The following is a 26,394-nucleotide window of genomic DNA, read 5'->3' as shown; positions in this document are numbered from 1 at the left end:
AGGTCCTTCAAGGAGAAACGAACCTCGGCTTTTGTGGTGTTCCCACACTCCCTGGGTGAACCTGATTTACTCCTGTGACCCCAAATTTTGAGACCCTCTGTTAATTGTTTTAGAGCGATAGTTTTCATACTTAGTAGCTATTGGAATTGCCTGGGGAACTTTAAAAAAAAAAATCTATTCCTCCCCCACCTTCCCACGTGATTTAATTGGTTTGTGGTTCATCATAGGCACTAGAATGTTTAAGAAGCTCCCCCAGGGGCGCCTGGGTGGCTCAGTTGGTTAAGCGACTGCCTTCAGCTCAGGTCATGATCCTGGAGACCCGGGATCGAGTCCCGCATCGGGCTCCCTGCTGTGCAGGGAGTCTGCTTCTCCCTCTGACCCTCCCCCCTCTCATGTGCTCTCTCTCTCTCAAATAAATAAATAAAATCTTTAAAAAAAAAAAAAAAAAAAGAAGCTCCCCCAGGTGATTCTACTGTGCAGATAGTGTTGTTAAACACTTCTAGAGAACATTTCTGAAAATTTTCCATATATTTCTATCCTCTGGACATGTAAAAGCTCATACCAGCTTGAGATCTGAAAAAAAACCTAATCTCTGATTTGGCTGTAGAAGGTGCATATGATCTCAGAGGCTGGAGAGAGACCAGGCAGTGTTTACCCTTGATCTAAATCTCACAGATGTGAGGGGTAAGATATGTTGTGTTTTGGGAACTGGGATTAAAGAAACTTTCTAATGCTGTGCTGGAAGAAGGTGAGTTTTTGTGAGCTGTGTAAGCCTGGATCAAAATATATTCCTTTCAAATTAATTGAGTGAAAGCCAGTCTCAAAAGGTTGCATATTGTATGGTTTCATTTATATGACATTCTTGAAATAAAATTACAGAGATGGAGAACAGATTCATGGTTGTCGGGGTTGGGAATGGAGTGAGGGAGTGGATGTGGCTATAAGGGGGTATCTTGGAGGATCCCTGTGATGGAACCCTTCTGTGTCTTGATTGTGTCAGTAGTTACAGGAAGCCCACACATAAGTGAGTGCAGATATAACTGGTGAAATCTGAGTAATTCTGTGCACTGCAGCAATGTCCTTTACATGGTTTTTAAAATTTAAATTTGGGGCGCCTGGGTGGCTCAGTCGTTAGGCGTCTGCCTTCGGCTCGGGGTATGGTCCCAGGGTCCTGGGATCGAGCCCCGCATCGGGCTCCCTGCTCGGCTGGAAGCCTGCTTCTCTCTCTCCCTCTCCCACTCCCCCTGCTTGTGTTCCCTCTCTCGCTGTGTCTATGTCAAAAAAATAAATAAAATCTTTTAAAAAATTTAAATTTAAATTTAAATTCAATTTAATTAACATATACTGTATTAGTTTCAGAGGTAGAATACAGAACCCAGTGCTCATTCCATCAATTGCCCTCCTTAATACCCATCACCCAGTTACCCCATCCCCCACCCCCCCTCCGGCAGCCATGTTTGTTTCCTGGAGTTAAGAGTCTCTCATGGTTTGTCTCCCTCTCTGTTTTTGTCTTATTTTATTTTTCCTTCCCTTCCCCTCTGTTCATCTATTTTGTTTCTTAAATTCCACATGAGGGAAATCATATGGTATTTGTTTTTCTCTGACTGACTTATTTTGCTTAGCATAATACCCTCTAGTTCCATCCACGTCATTGCAAACACACACACACACACACACACACCACATCTTCTTTATCCACTCATTGTCGATGGACATCTGGGCTCTTTCCATACTTCGGCTGTTGTGGACATTGCTGCTATAAACACTGGGGTGCAGGTGCTCCTTCGAATCACTGTTTGTATCCTTTGGATAAATACTTAGTAGTGCAATTGCTGTGTCGTAGGGTAGCTCTATTTTCCACTTTTTCAGGAACCTCCATACTGTTTTCCGGAGTGGCTGCACCACATTATACGTGGTTTTGATACTCCATGGTTATGCAAGATGTTATTAGGGGAGGTGGGGTGAAGGGTAAAGAGAACTTCCTTGTACATATCCTTGCAACTTCCTGTGAATCTATTAGTTATTTCCAAATAAAAGTTTAAAAAATACATACTCCCTTTAAGACAGGCTTAACAAGGGAGAATTGCCTAGCTCCCATGTAGGTCTTTGGCTGAATAAAGGTCCATAAAGTCTCCTAAAATTTTGGTAAATAAAACTAAAAATCTAAGTTTTTGAAGTTTGTCATTGGAGGCCAAAAAGTAAGGCCTGGCTTATTTGAAATTTTAAAAGATGAAAAATCCTCCTGGACAAGCTAGAGCTTTAGAAACATCTGCCAAGGGTGCAACCACATTTAAAGTGACAGTATACTTCTTTCCTGATGAGGGAGCAGAAGGCAAGCTGAGGACAAAGCACAAGCTGACACCCCACAAATCCCAACCCCACTACTCCTGGGTGGGATGTGTGACATTCCTCCAGGAAGCTCCCAACTGTCTTAATGTTAATGCCTTACTAAAGGGAAAAACAACCTGAACTTGACAATGGCAAGGCCTCCAGTATCTTGGAGGTCCTCTTTCGTATATGAAAATCCTTTTGAAACCTCCCTTTTCCTTACCTCCCCCAACTCCCAAGTATATAATCAACCACCCCTCACAATCCTGGTGCAGCAGCTCTCTCTGCCCACGGGTCCTGTCCCGTGCTTTAATAAAACCACCTTTTTGCACCAAAGACTTGTCTCCAGAATTCTTTCTTGGCCATTGGCTCTGGACCTCACCCCACCAACCCTCACGTATATTCCAAAACTGTATCATTTCTCACTCTATCCCACGCATACCCCCATCACAGATGTGGCTAATGTAAAAACAAAACTGCACTTAGCGCAGTACTTGCTTAGGACATACCAAAATTGAATGTTAGGTTTCCCCACAACAGATTCTAAGTAGCCAATTCCAATAAAATACTTGGGGTGACTTACTTACCCAGTCACCAATGGGGTTTATTTTAACCAACCACATACAGACCTATAGACTCTTTCTGATGTGGGAAACAAAGGCAGAAGAAATGTAGATAAAATTAAACGTCCTTATAACTTGCAGCTCATTGACAAATGCTTTAGGCAGGTGGAGTATAAGGTTCTTCCAGGAAACACCTGACGGTCTTAATGGGAAAAACAACCTTAGCTTGACACTGGTCAGGCCTCCAGTATCCCAGGAGTCTTCTTTAGCATATGAAAATCCTTTTGGAACTTCCCTTTGTCTTTACTTCCCCCAACCCCAAAGTATATAATCAATTGCTCCTCACAGTAGCTCTTTCTGTTCATGGGTCCAGTCCCCGTGTTTTACTAAAACCACCTTTTTGCATCGAAGATGTCTCAAGAATTCTTTCTTGGCTGTCCACTCCAGACCCCAACACTACTCCAAATCACATCGTTTCCACCCTCTCTCCTAACTGCAAACTTTCTATCCTTACTTAGTGTAGCCACCGTGACTATAGCATCCCACCCTTTCTCCAGAAGATTCCACATTCTACTACCTAGTTTGTCTGTCTCAGGGAAATATTCAGTGACTTTGTTCCCTGGCAAGTGAATAAACTCAGCGTTCATGTTGTTGATACTGTTGATGTAGTTTTGGAATACAGGTGGGGTTTGGTGGGGTGAGAAGGTTGTTCTTCCCTCTAGTAAGGCATTAACATTAAGACAGTTGGGAGCTTCCTGGAGGAATGTCACACACATTCCACCCGGGACAGGTTGGGGGGAGGTTGCAGGATGTCAGCTTGTGCTTTGTCTTCAGTTAGCCTTCTGCTCCCTCATCACTGTTGGTCATGGACTAAAAATGAGGGAAACTTGAAGTTACAATTTTGGAGCTTTCAAAAGAATAGTGTCGACCCCCTCTCTCTCTCTGTGCTGAGGCATGGACTTTTCCTGACTCCCTTGGTATGGCATAAGCAGTAAGTTAGTAACATATCCTAAGGTTCTACCAGACAAATGGCCCTGATGTCCCTTGAGATAACACGGGACCTCAAAAACTCTTCAGCACTGTCTGATCACTACCTACCTGATCCTCTCTTTTCTACCTAAAGCTAGCATATCGGTACATAGGAATTATGGGAGTCAAAGGGTTTTGCAAGTGGATGCCCCAGCAGGGGACAGAAATATTGCAACCTTTCAGCCTGAGGCTGTTGATACTGTGATTTATAATAAGAGATATATATTTGGCCCATTTCTAGCACAGAGCTCCTAAAACCCTTGGGATTTCCTAAGTGATGACCTCAGCAGATGTCTTTTGTTATGTTAATAATGAATGAGAAGAACTCACCTAAGGGCGGGGACTGGTTGCCAAGGGAACCAACCAGGTGATTCAAGGAGCAGAACTTTCAGTCCTTCCCCAACCCCCCAGCTCCTGGGAGGGGAGAGGGGCTGGAGATTGAGGTCAATCATCAATGGCCAAAAGATTTAATTACTAGTGCCCAAGTAATGAAGCCTCCATAAACACCTAAAAGGAAGAGGTTTGGAGAGTTTCCAGGCTGGTGAAAACATAGATTCAGAGAGTATGGAAGCTCCCTGGCCTTTCCCTATGCCTTGTCCTATGTATCTCTTCATCTGGCTGGTGATTTGTAGCCTTTAATATTCTATGTAATAAACTGGTATTCCAGTAAGTAAGCAGGTTTCCTGAGTTCTATGAGCAGCTCTAACAAATTAATTGAACCCAAGGAGAAGGTCCCTGGAAACTTCCTTCTATAGCTGGTGGGTCCGGAAGCAGAGGTGACAAACTGGCATCTGAAGTAGGGGGTTGGGGGGATGTCTTATAGGACTGAGCCCTTAAGCTGTAGGATCTGATGTTATCCAGGTAGATATTGGCAGAATTGAGTTGAATTACAGGACTCCACAGTGGAATTGCGTATAGGACACATTTATAGGGTGACAAAAAGAAAAACCATAGGCCCAAAATGGAGTCACTTATGCTAGGCCACATCACCCAATGAGGCTTAATACCTAACCTAATTACATTTTGAACCTCCTACAGAAATATAGTCTTAACTGGGTCAGTCAGGAGTTTTCTGGTCAACACCAATGAGTAATCTGTCATGAGGGCCCTCTCCATTCCCCCACCACCACCCCCAAAGGAAGATGAAGTCTTGAATAGACCCTCTGCTCTTCCCCCTAAGGGAAAGTGAATTTATCTGAAACAGTCCTTTCTTTTGCTAATAATCTCCGTGCCCCACTCTCCTTCCTATAAAAACCTTCCGTTTTGTACAACTCCTCAGATTTCCCCTTTACTTGCTAGATGGGGTGCTGCCTAATTCATGAATCAGTTAATAAAGCCAATTAGGTCTTAGAAATTTGCTCTGTTGCATTTTTGTTCTGTAACAAGGGGTCCCAAAGTCCCATGCCCACAGCAGCTGTCTCATTCTCTAATACCTTCCTAAGCCAGAACTCGGATGACCTTGTTTTACGAAAATGTAATGCGGGCTCCCAGCCAGTTTCTCCTTCCTCCAAGGTCATCTGGAGTCAACTCAAGTAACAAAGTCCATTCCTTTATTGAGCTTTTCCAAGCTGAAAATACAGACTAAGCACGTGGCCCCAAGAGAAGCAGGTTTGCTAATCTCCTTTAGGCATGGTTCACAGAAATTTGAGACTAATAGCATTTGGTTGTTCCTTGTAATCCGACAGTCCCTGGGGATGTGACAAACCATTTGAATATCAAAGTCAAAGTCTGGGACCTTGTCATTCAAAGTGTGCTTGGGAGCCAGGAGCAGCCCTTGGAAGCTGTTAGAAGTGCAAATCCTCAGGTCCCACTCCAGTGCTATTGAATCAGAAATCTGGGGGGTGGGCTCAATTTTTTTTCTTATTGTGGTAAAATGCATATAAAATTCACCATATAACCTTTTTAAGGTACACAATTCAGTGGCATTTAGTATATTCACAATACCATACAACCATCACTGCTATCTAGCTCATTCTCATTGTCTCAAAAGAAAAACCTATAACCATTAGGGGCACAGCTGGTTAAGCATCTGGCTCTTGATTTCAGCTCAGGTAGTGATCTCGGGGTCTTAATCTCAGGGTCATGAGTTTGAGCCCTGGGACAAGCGCGCATAAAGCCCCCTGTCCAGCCCGGAGTCAGGCTCCACACTCAGCCCTGAATCTGCTTAAGTTTCTCTCTCCCTCTCCCTCTGCCCCTCCCTGCCATACTCATCTGCTCGCTTGCTCTCTCTCAAATAAATAAATAATCGAGAGAGAGAGGGAGAGAGAGAGAAGGGAGGAAGGGAGGGAGGGAGGAAGAAAGAAAACAACCCTGTAGCCATTAAGCAGTCCCTTCTTATTCCGTCCTCCCGCCCCTGACAAAGGCTAATATGCTCTCCATCTCTCTGGATTTGCCTCTTTTAGACACTTCATATAAATAGGATCATCCAATATGTGGCTTTTTGTGTCTGGTTTCTGTCACTTACCATAATCTTTCCAAGGTTCATTCATTCTGTACCATGTATCAGTGCTTCATTCATTTTTATGGATTAATAATATCCCATTGTATGAATAGATGACGTTTTGCTTATCATTTCATTAGTTAGTGAACATTTGGGTTGTTTCCACCTCTATTATGAATCATGAATGCTATAAACAACCATGTACAAGTTTTTGTTTGAACACCTGTTTTCTGTTCTCTTGAGTATATGTAGGAATTGAATTGCTGGGTCATATGGTAATTCTATGTTTAAGTCATTATGGAACTGCCAAGTGTTTCCATAGAGGCTGGGCCGTTTTATGCTCCCATCAGAACTCAGGAGTGTTCCAATGTCTGCACACCCTTGCCATCAAGTGTTGTTTTCTGGGTTTTGTTTTGTTTTGTTTTTTGTAGCCATCCTAGTGGATATGAAATGTTATCTCACTGTAGTTTTGATTTCCCGCAGTTGTTTTTAACTAGCCCTCCTGGTGATTCTAATGCATCGGAAACTTGAAAAAGTTGTCCAGGGACCAATAGCATCCACTCAGAAGCTAGTTTTAGAAATGCAGAGTCTTAGACCAATTAAGACTGTTCAGTCAAATTCTGCCTTTTAATAAGATCCCCAGGTGATCTTTGAGAAGCGCTGGTGAAGGAGACATCCCTAATTGTTAACACTTCCTAATCATCTTTTAAATTTGCTAGAGTGAGGGTCTGTGTTTTTAATGCCCCATTTATCTAGTTTATTCTTGTTGGACAGTCTGGAAAAGCGAGAGGAACACAGAACTTGGAGTAAAACAGGCAAACCCAGGTTCCACCACTGACTCTTGCTCACGGGCTGGATGACCCCAGGCTAGTGTGCTTGATCTAGAAAAGGAATTAATATCTGCACCCTGCACCCATTAGAGTTAAAAGACTTTAGCCATGTGTAAGCATCTAATACAACTCAGCGCCAAGGAGTTCACTCAGTCTGGTTCTACCTCCTCCCCTCCCTACACTAGCCCTGGTTATCTTATGAGAGTTTTAGGGAAGCAAATCTCAGCTTTGGCCTTCTGTCACATCAATGAGCCTCTGAGGGACTGGCTAAATGATTTGCCAGATGATTTCCTTAAGGCAGCCAGCTTGGCAAGAAGTTTAGGATTGATCCCACAGTCAACTTCCCTGGACTAAGTAGGACCTTGCTCAAGGCTGGAACTGTGAATTCTATGGGATATTTACAATTTATAGACTTGTAAGAATCTCTAGGGCCACTTACTTTTGGTGTAAAGTAATTTTAATGCATTTTCAATAGCTTAGTGGGGTGGGCACCTATTACTGTCTCTCAGTAGAGAAGTCCCGTTTACTAGGGTACTTTCTCTGCACCAGTAGCTATTACTTTCTAAGCACTCAGAACCCACAGTGCGTTTAAATCTCCAGCCAAGACCAGAGGTTCTCGACTAGGGGCTGTTTTGCACGCGCACGCGTGTGCACACACGCGCACACACACACACACCTCCCCCCAGGGGACATGTGGCAACACTACGTGCATCTACTGGGTAGAGAACACAGTCACTGCTAAACATCCTGGAATGCATCAGGCATCCCCACATAGAAAGACAGCCTCTCCCCAGATATCAATACTAATGAAGTTGAGAAACACTGCCCTAGACTCAGGGGCTGCATCAGCCTATCACAGACAGATGATAAAATGGACTCTTAGAGATGTGGGGTGACCTGCCTGCGATCACCCAGCTAGTGATAGAAGAGCAGGATTCAAACCACAACTGGCTCAAAATCCCTGAGGCCGGAGTTGTTTTATAATGTTTGTTTTCAACCGTTCCCGTTCAAGCACAGCTTGCAACTGTTTACTCTGCAATTTAAGAGGAAAACTGGCCAGAAAAGGCTTTCAGACCTCTCAAAGATTTTTCTCCTGCCCTTTGTACAATCAATCAGAGCCACCTCCCAATTCCTCCGAAACTTGTTTAAATATTTATCCAACTGCCTTGCAGGGATTTGGGTTAAAGAGCTATTCCACTTCTGAGAGGGATGATAAACACGCTGATAGGGTTAAGATTGTCCCAGAGCAGGTGTGGTGGGAGGTGAAATAGTGACTTGGAGTTATCCGCCCAGGGACTAGTGTGTGACAGGGAGCAGCAGGATGAAGGTAACGCAGTGTCACAGTCCGGGGTGGCCATGCCAGTACGTGCAGGATAGAAAGCCACAGGCACACATAGAGCCAGCCTGTCCCCCAGAGAGGCCCCTTAGGTCTGCCACCTGCCAGGTGTGAGGCTCCCACTTATGTGCATGTCATTGCATGTGGTCCCACCATGGCCCTAAGAAGCAGCAGTTCTTACGCCCATCATCCTGTGAGGGCACTTGCACCCAGAGGCTCAGGACCTTGGTCTGGGCCACTCAGTTGCCAGTGATTAAGACAGTATCAAAACCTGGAGGCAGTTTGTCTCCATGCTGTGTGGCTGGCTTCCTCTTCTTTCTGAAATCGGATTCTACCTGCATAGCTACATGGTGTCTCTCTCACTCTTTCTGTTTCTTGTTCCTTTCTTCAGGGATGGGATGTGCAAGGGAAGGGTGTATTTATAATGTGGTTGACCCCTGTTTATCTTCTAGAAAAGAGTTTAAAGAAGCTATGTTTCTTCCCTGCCCCGATCCTAGAACTTCCCAGCAGTAGGAGCAGAGTTAGATGTAGGCTCTTTGACCTCATCCCCGCCCTGGGAATGGGGGTGAGGCTGGAGCAATCATTCAGCAGTGGGGCTAGTAGGAAGAGGAAGATGGTGGAGGTGATACCTTTGGGAAGATTCCTTGAGGCTCTTGGCTTTGTGGTTGACATTGTGGTAACACCTGCACCAGCTGAATCAGCAGGGGAGGCTGTAGCTTGGTGAGTCAGAACATGAAGCCAAAGTTCAAATTTGAGCTCTAGCTGGAGGGCCAGTCACATAACTCTTCTGGACCTCGGTTTTCACAGCTGCAAAATGGGGATACTAATACTATGCAAGGTTGTTGGGATCATATATCTGATAGTACTCCAAAAATGCTTGAAGCATGAGGAATGCTTTGTAACAACTGTTAATATTTATTAGATATCCACTACATGCCAGGCACTGTTCTGAGTATTTTAACATCAGTTCTAACGGTGACGACTGTCCTGTGAGATAGGTTCAGTTACTACCTTCATTAACTCTATCTGAGAAGATAAAAAATCAAAGTGCAAAGAGCTTAACCTGACACTCAAGGTCACAGAAAGTGATAGTAATAGCTAACTCTTACATAGAATTTTCAGTGTGCACACAAACACTTGCACGTGAATGTTCATTGCCATGTTACTCACAGTAGCAAAAACGTGAATGTCCATCCACTGATGAATGGATAAACAAAATGTGGCCTGCCATACAGTGGGGAACTACTCAGCTTTAAAAAGGAATGGAGTTCGGATACATGCTTATAAGACGGATGAACCTTAAAAAGATGAACGAGGAAAGATTGTGGAACCAGCAGGGGGAGGGAGAAACTCAACCAGAGGAGAGGTGTCTAGTGGCTGAAGATCTTGGGGAGGAGAAAAGAAGCATCTAAAAGGGTTTTCATTAAAATGAGTTTTGTGGGGCAGTAGCTCCTTCTGCCCATGGGTCCTGTCCCTGTGCTTTAATAAAATCACCTTTTTGCACCGAATAAATAAATAAGTAAATAAAATGAGTTTTGTGGTATAGGATATAACCTTCCTTTTCTTCAATCTTTGTACAAAATCTTTTTTTAATTTAAATTTTAGTTAACATACAGTGCAATCTTGGTTTCACGAGTAGAATTCAGTGATTCATCACTTACAAACAACACCCAGCACTCATCACAACAAGTGCCCCCCTTAATACCCATCACCCATCCAGCCCATCCCCACCTCCGCCTCCCTCCATCAACCTTCAGTTTGTTCTTTGTTGTTAAGAATCTCTTAGGGCGGGCGCCTGGGTGGCTCAGTTGGTTGAGCGACTGCCTTCGGCTCAGGTCATGATCCTGGAGTCCCTGGATTGAGTCCCGCATCGGGCTCCCTGCTCGGCAGGGAGTCTGCTTCTCCCTCTGACCCTCCCCCCTCTCATGTGTTTGCTCTCTCTCATTCTCTCTGTCTCAAATAAATAAATAAAATCTTTAAAAAAAAAAAAGAATCTCTTAGGGCTTGTTTCTGACTCTCCTTTTTTTTCCCCCCGTCCCATATATTCATTTGTTTTGTTTCTTAAATTCCACATAAGAGTGAAATCATATGGTGTTTGTCTTTGACTGACTTATTTCACTTAGCGTTATACAATCACTCCATCCACACCGTGGCAGATGGCAGCATTTCATTTTTTGATGACTGAGTAATATTCCATTGTCTATATACACCACATCTTCTTTATCCATTCATCAGCCAATGGACATTTGGGCTCTTTCCATAGTTTGGCTATTGTTGATAATGCTGCTATAAACACTGGGGTGCAAGTGTTCCTTCGAATCTGTATTTTTGTAGCCTTTGGGTAAATAGCCAGTAGTGCAATTGAAGGATCATAGAGTAGCTCTATTTTTAACGTTTTGAGGAACCTCCAAACTGTTTTCCACAGTGGTGGACCAGCTTGCATTTCCACCACAGTACAAGAGGGTTCCCCTTTCTCTGCATCCTCACCAACACTTGTTGTTTCTTGTGTTGTTAAATTTAGCCATTCTGACAGGTGCACAAAGTCTTGAATAAAATCTACGCTAAAGATCTGAGCCAATCTGACGTTGGCTTTGCTTTTGGGGGAATGCAATAACGTGCTAAGTATTGATTCCATACAATATGAAGGGTGAGGAGAAAAAGCTGTCCATGCAGCCCGGGGGTTGCATAAGTGTGTTAAGATTTTGAGAAAGTAAAATGTTTGGAATAGGAAATTAGGTACATATGATAAGTTATTCATCAGAAATAATTCAAGTTTGACATAGAGAAAGAGCCAAATTAGGATTGTAAAGCATGTACTTATCACTGCAGGGGGAATTGATGGCACCTTGTTGCTTAAGTTGAATCAAATGTTGACAGTTCTTCAGGCATTTCTACTATAATATTGGAATTGAACACATTGGCCAAATAAAGTTGAAATTGAAAAAAAAAAAAAGAATTGATGCCTTACTACAGAGGATGTCTGTCTGGGAGTTCAAACTCCCAAAAGATATCCTCCAGGAGTGCCTAGAAGGCTGGGGGCAGAGTGAGCTTTGATATGGATAGCCAGTGCCAGGTATTAGAAAGGAAGGCCAGCCCTACAGTCTCCCCCTCCCCCACCACCGCCCCACCCCCACTAGTGGGGAAGGCAGGGAGGAGGTGTAGATGTACCTCCATCCACCTTTAAAGAAACTGGGATGGGCCCAGAGGTATTACTTTGTGGCAAATTACCACAAACTTAGGGGCTTAAACAATAAAAATGTATTATCTTACAATTCTGAAGGTCAGAGGTTACACTGGGCTAAAATCAAGGTGTCAGCAGGTCTGCAATCCTTCTGGAGCCTTCAAGGGAAAGTCAGTTCCCCTGACTTTTTCTGCTTCTGTAAGGTGCCTGCATTCCTTGGCTCCGGGTCCCTTCCCCCATCTTCCAATCTCTCTTTGACTCTGACCCTCCTGCCTCCCTCTTATAAGGACTCTTGTATCGGAACCATCTAGATAATGCAGGATAATCTTGCCATTTCTAGATCCTTAACGCAATCATACTGGCAAGGCCCCCTTTTGCCAGGTAAGGTCACATATTCCAGGTTCCAGGAATTAGGATGTGCATGGATTTGAGGAACCACTATACTGTCTACCAAACCGGTTACCTACCTACTCACACCAGCCTGAGATACTTTTTTGGGGATTATTTGTTATGCAGCAACAGATAACTGGAACAGAATGATTGATTCCAGCTCAGCTCCTCCTGGCTGAAGCAAACTTCCATGATAAATCTACCCCACTGAAATTCTTGTCATGCAGAGGGTGGAAGGGGTACACCAGGCTCAAGATAACCTGATGGGTCAGGGCTACCATGAGCTCCTTTAAAGAACACTTATTAGTGATTGATTGCCTGTCTCTCTCCATGACCCCTACTTCAAAATGAGAAAAATACCAGGGATGAATTCCCAGATAAGCACGTTTTCCAAAATTGCTATTATATCATTAACTTTGCCAAGAGATGCATCAAGTTGGCATTAAGGTGGATGCTAATTTCTATGGATTGGTTGGTTATTTATTGTCTTTTATCCATGCTTTGACTTCCCTGATCCCCCGTGTTACATTCTAGCTCCTTATCGCCCTGCTCAAAATCTTTTCCATTGTTTTGCAAAATTCTTGTCAGCCAAGTTGTAGGGATTCCCTTATTTTGTTTTCTGCTGAATTTCTCTGCTTCTCATCACTGAAGGAAACTATAAGCATCATTTAAGAGTTTTGCTCCTATCTTTTTACAAACGCCTGCTCTATCAGGTACATATGCTTCCCATCTGTTCTGATTTCTTGCTATTACTTTAACAACTTTATAAAATACCTTAGGTGGCTTTGGAGTCCGACAAATGAACTTATTTCTGGAGTTTCTTTGGGACATAAGGATTTAAAACTGGATGTGATAAAGGAAGACTCCATACATCTTGGTGACTGACTGGGTGGGAGAAAGCAGGGAAAGGCAGAGGGAGAAACAAATCCAAGAAGGCTCAAAGCTCTGCAATTCAACAGACAAGGAGAAGAACTGAAAGAAGAGGAGCAAGCTTTGACTTGCTGATAACAACTTTGGTTTCAGACATGTTGACTTGGTGATGATGGTAAAATGATGGAATGGAAATAGTAAGGCTGGATGTAAAGAATTTGCACGTCCACGGTGAGAATAAGAGTGAAGGTATGTGATTTATTTTAACACTCAAGTTTCCCTCCAGTGGAAATATATGAGAAGAGAGTACTGAGTCTTGGCTTAGAAAAAGCTTTAGAAGGGCGCCTGAGTGGCTCAGTCAGTTGAGTGTCAGACTCCTGATTTTGGCTCAGGTCATGATCTTGGGTTGTGGTATCAAGCCCCGCATCAGGCTCTGCACTCAGTGTGGAGTCTGCTTGGGATTCTCTTTCTCTTTCTCCTTCTTCCTCTGCCCCTCCCCCTGTTCACATTCTCGTGCTCTCTCTCTCTCTCTCTCAAATAAATAAATATTTTTAAAAATTGCATTAAAGGGGCGTCTGGGTGGCTCAGTTGGTTGAGCGTCCGACTCTTGATTTCCGCTCAGGTCAGGATCTCGGTTGGTGGGATTGAGCCCTGCATAGGACTTTGTGCTCAGCGGGGAGTCGGCTTGGGATTCTCTCTCTCCCCCTCCTCTGCCCCTCCCCCACTCATGCATGCAAGCGCATTCTCTCTCCCTCTCTGAATACGTAGATAAAATCTTTTTTAAAAAAAGGAAAGAGCTGTAGAAGCCAAGTTGAAGATGTATGAATGGGCATCCTCTGCACTGTAAATTCTTTACTCCTTCATTCATTCATCCATGCTTCATTTATTCTCACACTTGCATTTCTTCATTTATTCATTGAGCTTCCTATATGCCAGACACCAGGCCCATAGCACATAGTGTGCATGTTAGGTGATAACTAAAGTAAAATCTTCTGAATGGGCTTCTCCAAGTTGAGAACAAAGAAAAGAGAAAAACTGGGGTGCGTGGGTGGCTCAGTCAGTTAATCGTCTGCCTTCGGCTCAGGTCAGGATCCTGGGGTCCTGGGATCAAGCCCTGCATGAGGCTCCCTGCTCAGCAGGGAACCTGCCTCTCCTTCCCCCTGCCCTGTAGCCCCCTGCTTGTGCTCCCTCTCTCTCTGTCAAATAAATAAATAAAATCTTTAAAAAAGAAAGAAAAACTTTCTTGTCAATGTGTCAAGAAGCAGGTAATGATCAGTTATTTCAGTAAATATTTGTTGAATGAGTGAGGCAAGGAACATGGGAGACTTTTTCAGAAGTACCAGGCTGTGCCAGGGCACTGAGAAAGGTGAGGTTTCCACAGAGGTAAAAATTTGAAGGTGGAGTTCAGAAGAAAGATAAGGGTGAAATACTGCAAATGTGCTTTCCCAGGATTTGTTTGCTTCTGCAGGTAGCAAGAAATTGGAAATACTTCAGGGTCCTCATACAAGTTAAAATATAATACTCATTGGGGCGCCTGGGTGGCTCAGTCGTCGGGCGTCTGCCTTCGGCTCGGGTCATGATCCCAGGGTCCTGGGATCGAGTCCCGCATCGGGCTCCCTGCTCAGCGGGAAGCCTGCTTCTCCCTCTCCCGCTCCCCCTGCTTGTGTTCCCTCTCTCACTGTGTCTCTCTCTGTCAAATAAATAAAATCTTTAAAATATATATATATATATATACAATACTCATTGCTCTTAACCACCTTAGACTTCTCTCTCCCCATTCTCTTTCTCCTCCTCCCTCCCTCTTTTCCTTCCTTCCTTGCTGCTTTCCTCCTCAGGCCAACCAACAACTTAGTAACACACACTCACATAGTAGCTAAGTTCAAGGAAGTTGAGTGAAAGCCAGGAAAGGGAGTATGATGGACAACGATAATTGCCTAGTTAATACAAAGAACATCCCCTCAAAAAACAATGAAACAAAATAAAATAACTACTGGATGCCTCATTAAAAAAAGAAAATATTCTTTGGAACCAACTGATCAAACAGAGACGAGCAGTGTTCCTCTATTCAAACGCAGGATCCTGGAGTCCAAGCCTCCGCCCCCTTGGCTTCCCCTTCACCCATGTGGTGTCCTGAAAGACAACTCCAAGGACATTCCCAAAGCCAAGTCAGGATCTAAGGAACCCCAGTTGTAAAATAAAACCTGTCCCAGAAGAAAGGATGTGTTATGGCATACACGAGCATTGTTTATGGAAGGGAGGTTGTTAAACCCTGGACTCAAGTTGCTGATTCTCTGTTCTTCGAGATGGAAGAAGATGAGTCATCAAATGTCACATCTGACCCAACTGCCTTGAGATGGTAAAATGATGGGAAGGATCTTAGGGAAAGCTCCAGTGGGCAGCCAACCAAGACGTGAGCTCCGGCTGTGCCAACAGTGGAGACACTTGCCTACTCATCTCACAGGGAACAGAGTGTGCCCAGTTCAAAGAGGGTTGAAAACGGATTACCAGTAACTCTGTGTGGGATTTCCTGTCCAAATCCAGGAAGCTTATGTGCTATGAAGATATATAAAACCCTAAATCCCCGGTAATGAATAGATGAGTTGAGAGGTAATAGTTTATACATGAAAGGATTTGAAAGGCAAGGTTTTATTGTATTAAGATCAACAGTAAACATAGAATTTGACTAATCTTGACCCAGCCCTGCAGGAGCGTGTCCTGCTTTCTCGTTTGGCGCACAAAGAATGTAACAAGCCAGGTCTTGCACAACATGCATCGCACAACCTTGAGGGAAAAGGCCAACTCACCTGCCATGCTGCTGATGTTCACCAGCCTGCCCTTGGATTTCCTAAGAAGAGGCAAAAATGCCTTCGTGACCTCCACAGCCCCGAAGAAGTTCACAGCCATGCATTTTTTGTACTCAGTCATGGGAATGAGCTCCCCGTCGGCTGGTAAGCCGATGATCCCAGCATTGTTGACCACAGCCCACAGTCCTGAGGACAGAAAGGAATGGCTTTGATGTCCAGTGATGCTGAAGAGCAGGAGGATTTTTAACACTTGAAGCTCTGGAGTGTAAAGGGCCCCTTTGAGATTTAGGATCTAGGCAGACGACTCAAACCCTTGGACCTTAATCTCCTTGAACACCTAAAACTACCTACTCTGGGGGGTTGTGTGGAGAGTGAATTTGAAATAGTAAGCGATGGGTTTTTGGAGGTATTTTCTCTTCCTTAAAGCACTTCCCTAGATATAGCTAGATATTTGCAGTATCTGGGGACAGAGGACACAGCAAGGGGGAGAGTAATAAAAGTCTATACCATGTTTCTCCCTCAAAGGACTGTGTAGAGACAGTCTAATATCTTGAGGACCAGGCAGGATGATATACGAGCCTTATCCCTAGGCTAGAAGAGATCCCCTAATTCAGGGAAACAAGAAAACTAGAGAGGTGCCAAGAACTAAGAAGACTGCAGAGTCCCTGAGCCCTAGTCCCTTCCCCAACCAGCCTAATCCTGTTGATTGCATCAGAATCACCAGGAAGGCTTGTTCAAACAGATTGCTGGGTCCCACCTCCAGAGAATCTCATTTAGGGTGTCTGGGATGGGACCTGAGAATCTACATTTCTACCAGGTTCCCAGGTGATGTTGATGCTGCAGGTCTGGACCACATCCACAAGTAGTGGTTTTCAACCTTAACTGCATGTTAGAATCACCTGGGGGGCTTTTTAACGCCCCACCCCCACCCCCCAATGCCCAGCCACATCCCAGCCAATTAGATCAGAAATTCTGGGGTAGGGAAGAGAAGGGACCTTGACATGGAATTTAAAAATTCCCCAGGTGATTCCAATGTACAAATAAGCTTGGGAACCATGGCCCTAAGAAGCAGGAAAGAGGTAATACAAGAACTCCAGATCTTTTTCAGGGGGCAGGATCTGTAGCAGAGGTGAGTGACCTGGGTCCTCTTTACCCGACAGAGGTGACAGAATCTGGGGTATGTTTAGTTAGGCAGACCTGAAGCAGATTCTCTGAGTTCCCTGAGCCTCAGCGTGGTTTAGAATAATGATCCTCAAGATGAGGTCCAGAACCAGCAGCATCAAATGGAAACTTAGAAATGCAAATTCCAGGGGCATCTGGACAGCTCAGTCGGTGAAGCATCCGACTCTTGGTTTCGGCTCAGGTCATGAGCTCGGGATCATGAGATGGAGCCCCGCTTTGGGCTCTGTGCTGGGTGTGAAGCCTGCTTAAGATTCACTCTCTCCCAGGGCGCCTGGGTGGCTCAGTCGTTAGGCGTCTGCCTTCGGCTCAGGTCCTGATTCCCAGGGTCCTGGGATCGAGCCCCGCGTCAGGCTCCCTGCTCCTCGGGAAGCCTGCTTCTCCCTCCCCCACTCCCCCTGCTTGTGTTCCCTCTCTCGCTGTGTCTGTCAAATAAATAAATCAAATCTTTACAAAAAAGAAAAAAGATTCTCTCTCCCTCTCCATCTGCCCCTCCCCCTCCCCTTGCACGTGTGCACTCTCTCTCTCAAAAAAAAAAAAAATGCAAATTCTAGAACCCCACTTCAGACCTGTTGGATCAGAATGGCGATCAGAAATTGTTGTTGAAGCTCAGCATCTGTGACAGGACATGCCCGCTCCCGTGCAGGAGCCTGCGGTAGGTACCGAAGCCGAATGAGCCTCAGCGCTAACAGAGACACAAATGGCAGGAGGTCCAGTCCTTGCTGGCATCAAGGAGGTAGGTGGCAGCCAGATTGCACAAGGACTGGACAGAGCATTGGACATCTCCGAGGGGGCCAGCATGAAGCATTGATGATCGAAGATGAAATGTCTCATCCCCAGGAATTTAGACGCTACCCTGGGGAAATGAGGTGAAGCTCAAACTGAAATGGTTCTTGGCACACGGCAGAAAGACAGCTCAAAATAGAAACAGAGTTGAGTTGTAGAAAATAAATGACACTTCTCATGCCCCTGAGCTGGGGGTCTGACATTTGCACACAGTAATGACTGGGGATATTAAGTGAGAGAATGCCCGGCTCGTAGTAAGAGCTCAACAGCTATTAGGAGGATGCTGATGGGTGCAGAGGATGCTTGTGCTAGCCCCTCCAGGTGATGGTTTTAATGCGCTCAGCCTGATGCACACCTTTGACAGGCAACATTCAGGCAGCAGCTTGAGGTTGCACTAGAATAGGGGTGAGCAAACGTTTTCTAGGAAAGGCCAGATAGTGACTATTTTAGTTGAGGTGCTACTGTTTCAACTCTGCCATTTTAGTGTAAGAGCAGCTGTAGACTTCATCTGCAGATGAATGAAAATGGGAGCAGGGCTCAAATAAAACTTGATTTATGGACATGGACGTTTGAATTCCATTTAAATGTCACTTGCCAAAATAATATTCTTCTTCTGATTGTTTTAACTGGGTGGCTCTGTCGGTTGAGCATCTGACTCCTCATTTCAGCTCAGGTGGAGATCTCAGGGTCATGAGATCGAGTCCCGCATCAGGCTTCCCAGGGTGTGGAGCCTGCTTAGGACTCTCTCTCTCCTTCTCCCTTTGCCCCTCCTCCCCAGTCCCCACCGCCTGCTGGCGCTCTCTCTCTCAAAAATAATAATAAATAAAAATAAAAATGTAGCATGAGAGAGCTTGGTGGTGATGGAACAGTTCTGTGTTTTGATTGTGGAGTTTTTGCACAAAGCCACACACACACACACACACACACACACTTGTATATATAGCTGGCAAAATCTGAATAAGCTCCGTGGATTATACCAATGCCCATTTCCTGGTTTTGATATTGTACCATACTCATGCAACATGTTAACATTATGGGAGACTTGGCGAAGCATGCACAGGAATTCTCTGTACATTTATTTGCAACTTCCTGTGAATCTACAATTCTTTCAAAATAAAATGTTAAAACAAATAATAAACCAGGGCCATAGTTTGCCAACCCCTGCCATAGAATTTTAAGCTGGCCGGGGCGCCTGGGTGGCGCAGTCGTTAAGTGTCTGCCTTGGCTCAGGTCATGGTCCCAGGGTCCTGGGATCGAGTCCCGCATCGGGCTCCCTGCTCGGCAGGAAACCTGCTTCTCCCTCTCCCACTCCCCCTGCTTGTGTTCCCTTTCTCACTGTGTCTCTCTCTGTCAAATAGAGAAATAAAATATTTTTTAAAAAAAAGAATTTTAAGCTGGCCAATAAGCTCATTATACCTGTGGGGACTTATTAAGTTTAAAAATAATATTAATTAGGGATGCCTGGGTGGCTCAGTCGTTAAGTGTCTGCCTTCGGCTCAGGTCATGATCCCAGCATCCTGGGATGGAGCCCAGAATCCAATCAGGCTCCCTGCTCAGCGGGAAGCCTGCTTTTCCTTCTCCCTTTGCCCCTCCCCTCAGCTTGTGCTCTCTCTTGAGCGCGCACTCTCTGTCTCTCTCTCTCAAATAAATAAAATCTTAAAAAAAAAAAAAGAAAAGAAAAGAAACAGAGACTGAACCCTGATGACATTGCTTAAGGATCCAGACATGGCTGAAGCCAACAGGTCTTTTCAATTAAGCATATACAGTCCTTTGTACATTAGCAATTTCGAATAGGGCCATGCCACTGGCATCTGAAAGAATCCTTATGGAAACATGGATCTGGTTCTTAAGGAACCTAGCGGTGAGGAGTGGGAGATGGACAGATATTTATAATAATGCAGTAATACAAGTGTGTGCAGGACATAACAAGTGAGTGTCCAGAAGAGGAAGTGAATAATGTAACCTGGATCACGAGGAAGGTCATGCAAGAGATGTTATGTTTGAGCCAGGTCTCCTGTGGGAGTAGAATCTGCAGTTGGACAAAGTCAAGAGTCTTAGAAAAAGGGAATAGAGGCAAGAGTGAAATTTGGGTAAGAGGAAGCTGAATGTGCAAAGATGTGGAACATTTAGCACATTCTATTTTGAAAACCAATCAGAATTTACTGAGTAGACCATCAGGTATTGCAAATTAAGGGTTTGTCCGGGGCTATTATCCTGAAAGCCCTCAAATCCTTGTGAAGATGTTTAGATTTTATTTGGTGGTGGATAGAGAACCACTGAACCATTCAATGAGACAAAGCAAAACATCTACCACAGGCTGGTTCATGGGAGGAACACAGACATGGAGGCTCTGTATGTCCAAGGGTTTTTAGGAGATGGGTGACATTGCAAAGTGCACATTGTAAAGATTGCTGTCCATTTGGAAAGTAATGGGAAAGGAAAGCTATTGAGGGGCCCCGGTGGAAGGTGAGGGCCTGCACTAAGCCATAGCAGCCTGGTGATGACCGAAAGGGACTGGGATGATAAAGATCTAGGAGATAGAACTGAAGGACTTGGGACCAACAGGATTCAGGGACTGAGGGTAAGCTGCAGGTCTCAGTGACCCCCAGGCTGCTGGCTTGGATGACAGACTAGATGGCAGTATCAGGGTTGGAGCAGGGTGAAGCTCATTTGCAGACCGGCAACCGGGGAAAAGATAATGAGGTCAGGTTTTGACAAACTGAGGTGGGATGCCTGGCAGACAATTTTATATACATAGAAGTCCAGATGTTGAGAAGAGGGCTAAGTTAGTAATATAGATCTGGAAGCGACTGGCATACATCTCACTGTTTCTCAACTCTGGCAGAAGACTGGCATCACCTAAGGAGCTCTCAAATATACTGAGACCTGGGCCCCCAAATAGGATCTTCTTTACAGCTGACATTCCTAGCAAAAGGAGAGCAACAGTAGCAGCCCCCTTATTGCAGGATCAGCTGAGTCCTTCCATGTAGACACTGATTTAATTGTTTGGAGGACGGTGCCCAGGCTGGGTGGGCATCATGGGTGCACCGCCTGTGCAGCCACACAGGGTCCTGTGCTTCTGAAAGGTCTCATGCTTGTTTTAATTCTCTGTTAGCATCATCTTCAAGTCTTAATCATTTTTTTAAACAAGGGGCCCCACAGAATTTTCAACTGGGTCCTCCAAGTTAGGTAGGCCATCTTGGGCCCAAGCACGTATTTTCAGACATTCCCCAGGTGATTCTAATGTGCAGCTGGGTTGAGAGTCCCTAGCACAGACAGAGAACAGCTCAGCCCAGATAATGTGGAGTGGGAAGTTTGGGGATGGAGCCCCTTGGAAACATTCACATCTATGGGAGGAATGGAGGAAGGGGTTCATGCAAGAGAAGCAGAAAAATGATCAGAGAACTAGGAAGGCAGTGTGGGGCGGGGGCTGGAGACCCCGAAGTTAAGACAAGGGAAGGTAATGAACACATTGAAATATTGCTGAGAGGTAAAGAGCTTGGTGTTCAGGATGATATTTATTAGCTCGGCCAGACCAGTTAGCCAACGCGGGATTGAAGGTGAAGAAGTCAAAACAGGGCAGTAGGGTTCCAAAGAGCTGGACCACAAAGGAAAGGGAAGAAAAAGGGCTGTGGCTAAAGGAAGAAAGTGATGGTTAAACTTTTTTTTTTAAATCTGATCCATGTTAATATTAGTAGGAGGAGAGCAATGGGGGCTGCGGGCATGAAGGTAAGTAATGGAAGAGCAATCAAGCCAATGTTGGACGAATGGGTTAAGTAATTCTTCAAGTTCTGTGAGGATGGGCCATTCCTGACTTACTCATACCATCTTTGTGTCTGCCAGAGGCCCATGTCAGGGGGGGCAGTTGAACAGGTGACAGGTGGCTGGTACAGGTGTCCTCAAGGTGTGGTCAGCAGCCAGATGGACTAGAGGGCAGTAGGAACCCGTGTTGGTCATTTGTGAGGAGGTGGGGGCAATTGAGGACACGGACAGATGAAGACAGTACCTCTGTTCTGCAACTTTTCCACCACTTTTCTGTGGGCGTCTTTTATCTGCTGTGGGTCGGTGATGTCCATCTGGAGCACAGAGAGGCGCTCGGAGCAGGTTCTTCGCAATTCCTCTGCTCCTGATCCTGTTTCATCCAGAACTCCCACAAATACCGTGAAGCCAAGCTCATCCAGATATTTAGACAGAGCATGGCCAAATCCGGAATCGCCACCTGCAAATGGTTAAGGCAATACAGAGTGGGTTCAAACCCAAGTGGCAGGAGAAATTACTTAATAAAGAAAACACTGCGTACTATGTATGATTCTCCATGTTTTCTGGAGCGAGTGGGACTTGAGGACCTTTCTTTATCTGCTAAGTGGGAAAATGGGCAGAGAAGCTGAAACAGACACATTTCTCTGTATAAAAAGAAGAAAAGCAAGGTAGAATTTGGAATGGGGGCCTAAGTAGGAGGAGAATTGCTGATGAAGGGATGGTCTAGGAGTGGTTGGTGGTTAAAGAACTGAGGAGGGAGAACTAAGACATCTACTGGAGATTTTTCTATTAATCTCCATTGTGTCATATTTGATGTAACCTCCATCACTCCATAAAATCTTCAGTGAGTCACTCATTGCAAATTAATATTTTGCAGTTGGTTTGGGGTTTTAGAAATCTAACAAAATGTTGGGTCCTGCTTCAGAGTGGACACAAGTCAACAACAAGAGGCTTCCCAGTTCCTTCTAGGTTATGAAAGATGGTGGCTCATAGCCACCTGCACTTAAGAGTGGGCACTCCTGCGACGATGGACTCTGAAAAACAAACTGAGGGTTCTAGAGGGGAGGGGGGTGGGAGGATGGGTTAGCCTGGTGGTGGGTATTGAGGAGGGCACATTCTGCATGGAGCACTGGGTGTTATGCACAAACAATGAATCATGGAACACTACATCTAAAACTAATGATGTAATGTATGGGGATTAACATAAGAATAATAAATAAATAAATAAATAAATAAATAAATAAATAAATAAGAGTGGGCACTCCTGCTCCTCAGGCACCCCTATTATGGAATGAAGGCATCGAGTTGCCATAATTGATTGCATTTAACTTTTTAAAAGTTAGAGTTGACACAATGTTACCTTGGTTTCAGGTGTACAACATAGTGATTCCACAGCTCTATACATTCTGCTGTGTTCTACACAAGTGTAGCCACCATCTGTCCCCACACAGCGCTCTCACAATACCACCGACTGTATTCCCTATGCTGTCCCTTTCATTCCCATGACTTATTCATTGCATAACTGGAAGCCTCTACCTCCCACTCCCTTTCCCCCATTTTGCCCAGCCCCCAGCTGCCACTTTGTTCTCTGGGTCTGTTTCTGGTTTTTTGTTTGTTTGTTTGTTTGTGGTTTTTTTTGTAAATTCCACATATAAGTAAACTCATATGGTATTTGTCTTTCTCTGTCTGACTCATTTCACTTTGCAGAATACCCTCTAGGTCCATCTGTGTTGTTGCAAATGGCAAGCTTTCACTCTTTTCTATGGCTGCAGAATATTCCAGCATGTACATGTGGTGTGTGTGTGTGTGTGTGTGTGTGTGTGTGTACCACATCTTCTTTTTCCATCCATTTATCAATGGACACTTGGGTTGCTTCCATGTTTTGGCTACTATAAATAATGCTGATTGCATTTAACTTTTGCTCCATCCCCTTCCTCCTTGTATGTCCATGTCTAAACCCAAGTCCATGCCTCTTCATCATCCTGGACCAGCCACCTTCTCCTTTATCTGTATAAGTAGAGAGGGGAGGTATGGGGAAGCCAGCTCCAGAATGGTCCTCTTGTGGCCCAGCAAGGAAGGGTATGATTAACCTAAAAATAACTAACTTAGAACCAGATTGGAGTGAAGAGTGGATCTAGAGCTGGGTTATACATGCTCCACTGGGTGAGGCCAGGTGTTCATGGAGGGCCCCTCCCACTTGTAAAGCACCACACCCTGTGTTTCTGCTTCCTGTTGGCACAGCTGGACATATTGGGGCCATGAATTTTAAAGCTTCCAGTTCCCCTGACAGGTTTGTGTCCTATCAGGTGCCAGCACGTTCCCTCTCTGCACAGAGAATCATTCTGCTGTGCAGAGATGAAGGCTGTGGCCCTCGGTTCCATGCAGCAAAGTCAGCCAGGGTATGTACAGAGGAAGGTGAGAATCTGTTGTCCACCCTAATGTCTATCAATTGATGATTGGATAAAAAAATGTGGTGTATCCATACAGTAAAATATTATTCAGACATAGGAGGGAGTGAAGTTGTGATACACACTACAGCAGTGGTGAATCTTGAAACCTTTACGCTAAGTGAGAGAAAAAGGAGACACATTGATCCTGACCCCATGTTCTCTGAGCAGAGAACAATCTGGAAGATATTTTTGAAGGTAGTGCCTTTGACCAGCTTCGTGAACCTCGGCCTTAACTCTCTCTGGAGAAAGTTCCTAGGAAGATCCTGGCAGATAGTAGATATGGGCAAACCTCAGAGATCCTGCTGGTACAGTCTTAGACCACCACAATAAAGCATGTCAAATGAATGTTTTGACTTCCCAGTGCATAGAAAAGTGATGTTTATATTATACTGTAGTCTATTAAATGTACAAAAGCATTATGTCTAAAAAAAAAAAAAAAACCAATGTACGTGCCTTAATTCAAAAATAACTTAACGGGGGCGCCTGGCTGGTTCAGTCAGTAGAGCATGCGATCCTTGATCTCAGGGTTGTGAGTTCAATCCCCACGCTGGGTGTGGAGCCCGCTTAAAATAAATTAATCCATTTTAAAAATACTTTATTGATAAAGAATGATAATCATCATCTGGGCTTTCAGCAAGTCATAATCTTTTTGCTGGTGGAGGGTCTTGCCTCGAAGCTGTTGGCTGCTGACCAAGCGGGATGGTGGTTGCTGTGGCAATTTCTTAAAATAAGATAACAATAAAGCTTGCCACATCAATTGACTCTTCCTTTTGCGAACAACTTCTCTGTTTCACGTGATGTTATTTAATAGCCTTTTACCCACAGTAGAACTTCTTTCAAAATTGGAGTCAATCCTCTCCAACCCTGCTGCTGCTTTATCAACTCAGTTTATGTACTATTCTAAATCCTCGGTTGTTGTTTCAACAATCTTCAAAACATCTTCACCGAGAGTAGAAACCACTTTCACAAGAAACCACTTTCTTAGCTCATCCATGAGAAGCAACTCCTTACCCACTGAGAGTTTTATCGTGAGATTACAGCAATGCGGTTCCATCTTCAGGCTCCACTTCTGATTCTGGTTCTTCTGCTCTTTCCACCACACCTGCAGTGACTTTCTCCCCTGAAGTCTTGAACCCCTCAAAGTCATGCATAAGGGTTGTAATCAACTTCTTCCAAACTCCCGTTAATATTTTGACCTCTTCCCATGAAACATGAATGTTCTGAATGGCATCTAGAATGGTGAATCCTTTCTGGAAGGTTTTCAATTGACTTTGCCCAGATCCATCAGAGGAATCACTACATATGGCATCTTTAGCCTTACAAAATGTGTTTCTTAAATAATAAGACATGAAAGTCAAAATTATTTCTTGATCCATGGGCTGCAGAATGGATGTTGTGTTAGCAGGCATGAAAACAACGTTAACGTCATTGTCCATCTCCATCAGAGCTCTTGGGTGACCAGGTGCACTGTCAATGAGCGGTCATATTTTGAAAGGAACTTTTTTTTCCTGAGCAGTAAGTCTCAACAGTGGGCTTAAAGTATTCAGTAAACCATGTTGTAAATGGATGTGCTATCATCCATGCTTTTTTGTCCCATTTATAGATCACAGACAGGGCAGATGTAGTATAATTCTGAAGGGCTCAAGGACTTCCAGAATAGTAAATGAGCACTTGCTTCAACTTCAAGTCACCAGCTGCATTAGCCCCTAATAAGAGAGTCAGCCTGTTCTTTGCAGCTTTGAAGCCAGGCATTGACTTCTCCTCCCTAGCTATGACAGTCCTTCTGTTGAGCGAAAATCTGTTGGTCAGTGCAGCTGCCTTCCTGGTCTCAGCTCGATCTCTGAAGAACTTGCTGCAGCTTCTACATCAGCATTTGCTGCTTTGCCATGCACTTTTAGTTGTAAAGACGGCTTCTTTCCTTGCACCTCCTGAACCAACCCCTGCTAGCTTCAGACTTTTCTTCTGCAGCTTCCCCACCTCTCAGCCTTCACAGAATTGAAGAGAGTTAGGACTTTGCTCTGGATTAGGCTTTGGCTTAAGGGAATGTTGTGGCTGGTTTGATCTTCTATCCAGATCACTGAAACTTTCTCCATATCAGCAATAAGGCTGTTTTACTTTCTTAACATTTGCGTGTTCACTGGAGTAGCACTTTTCATTTCCTTCAAGAACTTTCCCTTTCCATTCACAACTTGGCTAACTGGTACAAGAGGCCTGGCTCCAGCCTATCTTGGCTTTCAACATGCCTTTCTCACCGAGCTTAATCACTTCAAGCTTTTGACTTAGAGTGAGAGATGGGGGACTCTGTCTTTCACTTGAACACTTTGAGGCCATTGTAGGATTACTAACTGGTCTAATTTTGATGCTGCTGAGTCTCAGGGAACAGGGAAGCCCAAGGATAGGGGGAAGAGATCTGGGAACAGACATTTAATGGAGGAGGCAAGACACACAC

General features: G+C 44.5%; 1 protein-coding gene across 1 annotated transcript in view; it reads right to left on the bottom strand.

Annotated features, from left to right (window-relative positions):
* The window catches only part of HSD17B2 (hydroxysteroid 17-beta dehydrogenase 2), a 78,605-nt gene that overhangs the window by 16,416 nt on the left and 35,795 nt on the right, over positions 1 to 26,394 (bottom strand). The window contains exons 2-3 of the mRNA XM_021702668.2: positions 21,743 to 21,955; positions 15,772 to 15,957 (exon numbers count right to left, since the gene is read on the bottom strand). Of these exons, the coding sequence (XP_021558343.1) occupies positions 15,772 to 15,957; positions 21,743 to 21,955 (399 nt within the window). The remainder of the gene's footprint in view (positions 1 to 15,771; positions 15,958 to 21,742; positions 21,956 to 26,394) is intronic.

The sequence above is a fragment of the Neomonachus schauinslandi genome, chromosome 16, assembly GCF_002201575.2.
Source record: "Neomonachus schauinslandi chromosome 16, ASM220157v2, whole genome shotgun sequence".
Taxonomy (NCBI): domain Eukaryota; kingdom Metazoa; phylum Chordata; class Mammalia; order Carnivora; family Phocidae; genus Neomonachus; species Neomonachus schauinslandi.
The sequence above is the reverse complement of the archived record's forward strand: the minus strand, read 5'-3'. Positions and strand labels throughout refer to the sequence as shown.